At 40.3% G+C, this 8,927-nt stretch overlaps 1 protein-coding gene across 1 annotated transcript; it reads right to left on the reverse strand.

Moving 5' to 3' along the window:
- Positions 1 to 2,342: 2,342 nt before the first annotated feature.
- On the reverse strand, positions 2,343 to 8,540 carry GPT2 (glutamic pyruvate transaminase (alanine aminotransferase) 2; the record flags this gene model as incomplete). Its single annotated transcript, XM_009080908.1, has 7 exons — positions 2,343 to 2,644; positions 3,786 to 3,898; positions 4,887 to 5,042; positions 5,799 to 5,973; positions 6,648 to 6,784; positions 7,466 to 7,545; positions 8,297 to 8,540. Coding segments are annotated over 7 exons (996 nt in total), but the record flags the coding sequence as incomplete, so codon positions are not given.
- Positions 8,541 to 8,927: the final 387 nt, after the last annotated feature.

The raw sequence follows: 8,927 nt of genomic DNA on the forward strand, positions 1-8,927 counted from the left end.
ATGTGCTTTATTATTTGGAAGTCTCATACATCTGCAGTACCATTGTAAGGAGCACCTGTAGGAAGATCAAACCTAGAAGCATGCATTTGAAAGTAAGGATTGTCTGTGATTAATGAAATATTCCAAAGACATTGAAAATAAAGCCTTTCTTAGCTTTACAGGATTGTTCCACAAAAATGCACATGAACCTTATCACAATACATACAAACATTGTGGATGGACAATAGAAATCACCACCCTTCCATGTGAGATGCTTCAAGAACAAATTATTATCCCTTCTAATGTCAGAAACATAAAAGGCACCATAATAGAATGTTTAGAAAAAACTCAGTTTATGCAGTCGTATTTTGATTTCAAAGTGTAAGAACTGCTGTACCGACTTAAACCAAAAAGCCTTTCACACCTGTAAATTATCATTAGAAACTTGTAAACCTTTACATTTTTTTCCAGAAGTATCAGGTGCAAATGCAAGGTAAATATAAAATCTATTGACTTATTAGATTACAAATACTATCCCATGAAAAAGCTGTAGTTACAAAAATATAAAAAAATATTCTAGCTCCCCTTGTTAGATCTTAGCTTCGATCTACACTTCATCACGAGTCCAAAGCCAGATCTGATTTGGGCACATTCCTAGAATAGGAAAGTGCTGTTTGTCTCATTTTTTACATCAATATTCTGACCTCCTACTACAGTTTGGCTTTCTGGATTTGTTTTATTAGTGCATATTAAGGATGCCAAGTGGAGAGTGCTGACAGATAAAAGGTTGTATTCATCAATGAATAGCAGCATCAGTGTTGTCAGTCTGCTGTTCTCCCAGAAGTGCATTTCTCCAAGGATGAAAGTCAGATTGGTTTTCTCCAAGTCTCCACAGTACCTGTGTAGCAGCATTCACCAACCTGTGGTCACTGGCTCAATTTACAGACTCCAGCAAGGACCTGTGAGCAGTACACACACTGCTAATGCTGTGGCAGCTGCTGTTGCAAGGACAGTTTTGGCAACATCTCTTGTCTTCCACACTTCAGAAATTGGCACAGGTTTATCCCTATGGTGATTCTCTAGCCCTTGGCTTCAGTAAGCTGGATCAGCTGAGGATGCTGAACCAGCTACAAAGGCAGCCTAACAAAGTGCTAGGAGACATTGAAATGAGTTTACTTCTAAATGACAACTTAAAGTCTAGATGAAGTGTGATGTTCTTGATGAATAAACTCTGCAGATGCTGAGCCCGAGCCTGACAAATGCTAATGCTTTCAGACCTGAATACTGAAAGCTGTTCCTCTAGCCCTTTATCAGAGCCAGCAGAAGATGTCCAGCTTCCAGCTCAGAGAAACAGAAACCTCTTTTGTTTTGCAGGGAAACTGGCATAGATTAGTGGAGTCACACAGCTGTACTCCCAGCCAGCCACCCTGTCTGGCTGGTTTGAACAAGCACTCAGGATCCTTCAGCCAGTGCTAGCACTGTGGAGGATTTTAGTGTCAGCTGCACTATTGTTATCTTCATGCTTGGTGCAAGACATCTTCCTTTAAACACCTTTCCCTGCGTTAGAAATCCCCCCAGCACTTCTCCTGGTAACAACATGTGCTAGTCTTTGCCAGTTCAAGCTGGGTTTTGGCCAGCTGGTGGGTCTGTCATGTGGTTCAAACAAATGTTCTCCACAGACAGAGCAGTGCTGAAAGTGTGTTGTGTTTTACCCTACTTGAAAGGACTGACTGTACTCACATCTGCTTTGAAACAGCAATTTACTGTGTTCCATGGGGATGAAAGATGTGAGTTAACAGGAGACTGGTGGAGTTGTTAGGAGAGGAAGTGTTCAGTGCTCTTATGCAGGAATTACGTGTTGAGTAGCACATGAAGAAGAAGATAATATTCCTCATTATGTTTCAGCTTCACAAAAACAGGGCTCAAGCAGACACCATGTTCACTCCTCTGATCAGAGCTGTGCTCTGTCCCACTGATGCTGTGATGGCAGAACTTCTTTTTAGCACAATTTCAAAGGGATCTGCACACATCTGCCCAAGTTTTAAATAACCATGTTGTACCTACAGGCTTAACCAGACTGGAGAACACTTCACCCTGAACAACAACAACGAGAATTAAACCTAACAGTACCTATAATGTAGGGTTTGAATTTTGGTTTAGTAGAATTTTAAGATGGGAAACACATTCCTAGCTAAACAACTGATCTTGGGATTTCTGTTTTGTAAAAAAAAACCCCACAACAGTAGCAATTTTAACAAGCAATTCCCTTCCCCAACCTATTGAGTCAAAAGTTCACAAATGTAACTTCCAATCAAGGCACAAAAAATCATTTTCTGACTCTTCTCATCACTTTTCTTCACATTCTTCCCCTTAAAAAAACTAGTTGGTGTAACAATGTCTTCTGTACCAGACATAAAATGTAATAGTCCAATAAGTTGTAGCAGTATCTGAGATTGGCTCTATCTATTTTGAATTTAGTTAAATTAGCTGAACAGCACATTCTCAGCACATCTTTGTTCATTGTCTGTATTCACCTCGGAGGGGAGAGGACCAGGGGGGAAAGCCACAGTAGTTTCATGCATATTTTTCAAGAAACTTTATGTGAAAGTCTTTCACTTTGTCCAGTAAGATCTTCAGCTTCTCTACTGGAGGCAGAATGGTCATTCTGAAAAAATAATGTTCAAAGAAAGGAAAAAACAACCCTTGTTATCAGAACAAACTGAACTGTGATCTCTGCACAGACCTTGTTCAGTCTCAGGGCACAGTGAGTAATGTGGTAATTTTAATATCCATTTTGCTGTGATTCTCTTATTTTCTGCATTTATACTGTAATTGAACTATATTATTAAACTGGAGCAACTTGTTTCAATTGGTTAGTTCAGAGGAATTCAAGAATGGTTATTCTCTGTGGAGTGGCAAAGAAGTTTACCAGTAAGAAACAACAGCAGCTCAGTTTCCACTGTTGGGCAGTGATGCCAAATTTTACCCAGTTTTTTGAGCTTTAGGAGTAAATGTACATTCCCTCTTTAACTGAAAGCTGAATTCAGAAGCATTAAAACAATGCAGCATCCCACTCTGCATTTTTAATCCCTTTTTCCCCTCTCCCACACTGGGAATGGACTCACACCAGCTTTTCCTGGAGCTGTGTGTACCCAGATATCTAATCTAGCTAGCTGTGTTGCAGCCCTGGCAAGGCTAAAGATACTCTCTGTTATGTTGTTTCAGGCTGAAGAAGACTAAATTCCAGGATAAATTCTACCTATCAGTGGCTTAGCTGGAGCAAAGTGCCATTCACTGGAAGCCAAAGCAACAGAGTTTATGTTCACAGTTTTGCTGTTACATTATTTAGTTCAGCATCTTGTTTTTGTAGAGTTACTTGGTGTGTTTGAAGAGCAGATTTATAGGAATATACTGCATTTTTCATGCAGTTCCTCCATATGGAAGCACTGTTTAATCTCCTCCTCCCCCCAGAAGAATGCAGGGCAAGTTTTGTAATTCTGCAGACAACTTTAAGATTACAATCTAAGCTCTTATTATTATTGCCTGTATTCCTGGAGAAGGCTTTGCAAATGCCAGTGTGTAAAAATAGAATAAAATGATGTCAGCAAGCTGTGAAAACACCATAAAAACCTGAAGAGCTCAGCTAGCAGACCAGGCCTTTGACCTAGCTGCCAGTGCACAGGAACTGTCAGGAGAAAGTGAGACAACATAAACTGTAATGAAAACCCTCATGTTTAATCAGAAGGTCCTGGGATGGAACTTTGCTTATTACTCTTAGCTTGACTGTAAACCAACAGGAACTGTACCTGAAATGGTAACTTCCTTCTCTTTGCCCGAATCCACTTCCAGGTACAACACAAATTCCAGTCTCCTCCAGAAGTTTCATGCAGTAGAACATATCAGGTGCCATTTTATGAGCCTGAGGGAATAGGTGCTTTGGAATTATTGAAGTAAAGATATCTGACATATAGAGAATTTTATGACTGGGTTTTGTTTGGTTTGGGTTTTTTTTCCCCGAAGCCTTATCTTACATTATGAGTTTCTTACTCTGTTTACTAAAGAAGGTGAGGAACAATTGCTAATAGGAGAGTTCACAGGGTGAGTTAAATTCCATTTCTTCCTGGAGGAACAGAGCTGCAGAACTACACAAAACACTCACTTCAAAAGAAAGCTTTTGGGTAATTTCGTTATTCTGCTTGACTTGCTTGTAACTTTTTGTCAAAAGTCTCAAAACTGTACTTAGAAAAATCTAAGGCACTGACATTTGATAAGATTAAATTAATTTCAGAACTGTGTGTTCCAGTTCTGTTGGCAGTTACTACTTTTTTTCCCCCCTGAATTATCTGCTGACTAGGAAGTCCCTTGGTTAATAACTACTAAAGTTCTTAAACACACAGAGGTTATACACCTAATCAAATAAGCAGCTGAGAAACAGCTCTATTTTGGTCCTCAGCTGTGCTGAAAAAGTTTCCTATAAAAAATGACTATCACACATCAGGTAGCAGAGCTCTAGTTAGGAACAAAAAGACTTGGCTCAGTAACCTGTATTATTAAATGACAAGTGCAAAAAGGCAAGACTTGTAAGGAAACCTCCTTCCCTCTGTCCCAGACCTGCTGAGTGGGACTTGTTCTGCAGGTACTGGCCCACCCAACCCAGCCATGGGCAGCAATTTGGAACAGCACAACTCCAGCTAATGTCCTTGGGAACCTTCTGGACCTGGAACCCTCCCCATTGTGATAAAATGCTGTTTTGTTTTCCACTCTTAAAGGTCATGCTGTGTTTAAGGTCATACACAGTCAATGAAGTACTGCTTTTGTAACTACTCTGTCTCTGGAACAAAAATTCATCATTACAGGCACAAGCAAGGGAAGGTTAAAATGGACTGGAATAAAAATGACTGACTGACCTTTGCTTCCTCGATGGCTTTGGAAGGAATAAAGATCCGTGGGAAAGCATACATAGCTCCTTGAAGTGGATTGCAGTGAACTCCTGGTATCTTGTTAAACATGTCTTCTGTTAGTTTGGCTTTCTTGGCAAGATTGTTCAAGACAGACTCCTTCTCCTGGTCAGAAGGAAGGTGTTCAGTGTGACAAATTTGAAGGGGCAATAAAAAAGCCACAATAAAAGAGCTGTGATGCTTCAAGAGGCCTTCCCCAAATGAAGCACTCTCAGGGCTTTGCTGAACTATTCCAAATTCCAGTCATGTTTGTAAAGACAGCAGTGCAGAAAGGCATTAGCAGGATACAACTGCCAAGTGTTGTAGGCAGATGATAACCTGCAGAAGTCTCTGTCTGCATTCTTAGTCTTCCTTCAGAGCATCCACTCCTGGCTGTTCTTAGAGACCACATTAGCTGAATCTTTGATCTGACTGGATAATGTAATTTCTTGAGCCAGACTCAGTTTCACTTTCACAAGTGAGAAACTATCTGTATACTCCAATAGAGATTGCCTTGTTGCTCAGTATGCAGAGGCACTGGATATCTAAGAACAAGGCTGATTTTATAACTGTATTTGAACTTACATTGCTCTTCAGATGTTGGTAAGAGCAAATCTGATTTAGTAATCTTTTTGTCTTATTAAACACAGGAGAAAAACTGAATCTATCAGCCAGAAAGCTGATTTGATAATGTCTTCTTAATATTTTTAAATGTCATCATATTAAGTGAATTTTAAATACATTGCATGGTTCTGGAAATTGGTGTTATAACAGGATTGTCTGAGGAGACTGGAAAGAAGATTGGTCTCTGCATGTTTTGAGTTCACAGTGCTTAGGATAGATTTAGGAAATGCACAAAAGAACAAAAATGTTACTGCTGACCTTTATGAACTGTGCATAAGATTCTTCCCCAGGGACTGGAGGATTCACTACAATATCCATTGCTGCTTGTCCTGAGACTGGAGGACAGAGGCGAACAGAGAGCAGCTTAACAAGCTGTCCTTTAATTTCTGGGTGCAAGTTAATGACCTCCATGTAGCCTCCTCTGTAGCCACATCTGTGACAAAGGGAACAGAAAAGATTGGTGAACCTCAAGTGTATAAATACTGGAAAAGCAATGAAAATGACTGCAGAAGTGGAAAGGCAGTGAGAATCTCAGAGTCTGGAGCAAAGAGGTGATTGAAGGAGCTGCTGCACTGACAGTGGTTTGAGGGGGAGTTAATGATGTGTCAGGAAGGCCTTGTGTCCCAGACAGGGATAAAGGTGCACATGCAGCTTCTCTGTTGGGTGAGTTCATGATTCATTTGGACCATTTGCTCTTCAGAACAAGAGCACATGGCTGCAGCAGCATACATCTCATCAGAAAATTAATTTTCTTCCATCTCTTCCTCCCCAAAACAACCAAACCCAAACATTTGTACTATCAAACGTCCCAGTGATTACTGAGCTGTTCCCATCAATGTTGGAGACCAACACTGTGGATTGGGACTGTAGGATTTCACCTTTGTGGAACTGAGGCATTAGGTGTCTGAAATAAATCTGCTTATTATTTGGTGCTTTGAAACCTCCTGAGCTGCTTTAAATGCCTGGGGTGTTTTTTTTCCCTTTTCTTAATAGTTTTTAGTTCAAATGAATAGACGTCGGTGGATTACCTCCAGGTCAGTAACATGAAACTGCTGTCCAACCAATTAATGAGGAAGATGAAATAAAAGAAAACTAAATGAGACTTACTCGCCCATGTATCCCTTAGAGGTGGAGTGAAAAGAGGCCAGCTCAACATTGTTATAGTACTCGGGTCCCATCTCATACAGAATCTTTTTGAAAGAGTGAAACTGGCATCCTTCAGAGTACACATTGTCCTGGTAAACCTGAACAGTCAGAAGACATTAATGTGCTCTGTTCCCCCAACTAAGGATAAAAAATGGCCTTTTAGAGAGCCAGACCTGAACTGCAGAAACAGTGCTAACACTCACAACTGAAAAGCTGGTAGAAGACACAAGGTTCTTTGTTAAGTTACAGTTACTGTAGTGACACATTTCATCTCATGTGACCATACTGAAAGTTTAGCCTTTGGAAGAACAGGGAGCTGCTTCGTAGAATTTAACCTTCACTTGTATGTTTAAATTTATTTTCCTCCTGATTGTTTCATTTCAAGTGGTCTGAGCATCACATAGGTTTTTAGGTCAGTTCCAGCAAAGTTCTTCCTTGTGTCCCCTACACTTTCTCTCTAGTTCAAATCCAGGTCAAGACACCTGTTATATTGATCCTTTGATATTTCACTGCCCCTGGAGGTTTTCAAGCTGAGACTGGATGTGGCATTTAGTGCCATGGTCTACTAACCATGGCAGGGTTGGACTTGATCTTGGAGGTCTTTTCCAACCCATCTGATTCTATGATTCTATATTAAAAATTATGCATGTTTGTCTTAATCTGATAACACAGAACCTGTTCCCTGTACTTAAAAAACACCAATACCACACATGGAACAAACTTCTGCCTCCTGTGTGTACTCTTAGCTGTGCTTTTGAGAGAACAGGATATTTCATTACCTCATCAGCCAGAAGGAAAAGTTTCTCTTCCCAGGCAAAGTGTATCACATCTTCAATGCACTTTCTGTTTTGCACCTGTCCTATAGTTGGATTTTTAAAGCAAGAAGAAAGTTAGTGGAGCATATATATATATATATGTACAAATCTCCTCACCCAGACCTAGTTAGACTACTAGCTTTTCAAGAAGGTATCCCTCTTTCTCAGGAAAATGCTGTTGAACTTTAGAATTCAGTTCACCAAGTATGAAATTAAGGAGCATTTTTGGAGGAATTACAGTTCAGGATAACTTAGTGCATCTCAGGCAAAGGAGTGTGAGATAGAGTCATCAATAAATGACTTACTAAGATAATTTTGTGTGTAACTGATCATTTTAAATGCTCACATGCCTGATGGTTCAGTGGGGGCTAGTTTCTCACTAATCAACTCCTCAAAACCCTAAATTCTGAGGAAGGCAGTGGGTACCAGTGCACTCAGAGTATATCTACACTCGTTGCCTCTCAGGAGCAAGAGGGTACAGCCCATGCCAGAGGCAAAATCTTTCATAAAGACCTACAGTGACTGAAAGTCATTTTGAGTTTGCAAAAGTTCAGTGGAAGCAGTGGCTTCAAATGGGATCTGGTGAAGTGAACCTGCTCCCTCCTCTCTGGAGTTCCATGATATGAAAATAAGTTTCTAAAAGTATGACACAGTGTCCTACTTAGAGCACTGACCTCTAGATTTCACCTTTACACATTTGATATATGTTTAGGATTTGCCTGCAAGGCCAAGTAAATGGAAAAGAAAAAAAATAATTGCTCTTAAACCCATCCATTAAGCAAAATGTCTCTGGACCTGTGGGATTTCCAGGGTTGATGATGCAGAGGACTTTGGGATTGCAATATGCCTTAGCTTCGTTCAAGGCACGGCGAAGTTCATTCACATCTAGAGCCCAGCAGTTCTCTTCATCCAGATAGTAGTTCACCTGGATAGCATCGAGTTCAGATATGGCTGCTGAATATAAGGGATACTGTGGTATAGGAATCATCACTCCTGTTCGGGATTTGCCACCTCCTGAGATCAGGATCTTCAGAATTGCCTGGGGAAAAAGCAGGAATTTAACAAAAAAATGGTCACACCCCCCAGAATTATAGTATACTCTGGAATAAGTTACTGATTTTCCTTCCTAAAAACATCTAGAGTTCAGGTGGATTTCTACTCTAGAAGTATAGCCATCTTCTGTCAAAGGGCATTTATTTCAAGTTGTTACTGGCTGAATGTCCAACTCAGCCTAATGGAATTCCTCTGCGTGTCGTGGCTTCCAAAGATCATGCCTGATCAACTGCAAAAATTTAGGAAAAACGTTCTGAGCACATGGCTAGAGGGAAAATTGGAAACAGGAATATCAAGATCATGATTCTTCTGCTGTGCCCAGTCGTAAGCAAAGATGCCTCAGCTAGTTCTTGCTTGTTGCCTTCCACTCATT

This window comes from Acanthisitta chloris, unplaced genomic scaffold (genome assembly GCF_000695815.1).
Source record: "Acanthisitta chloris isolate BGI_N310 unplaced genomic scaffold, ASM69581v1 scaffold32668, whole genome shotgun sequence".
NCBI lineage: Eukaryota > Metazoa > Chordata > Aves > Passeriformes > Acanthisittidae > Acanthisitta > Acanthisitta chloris.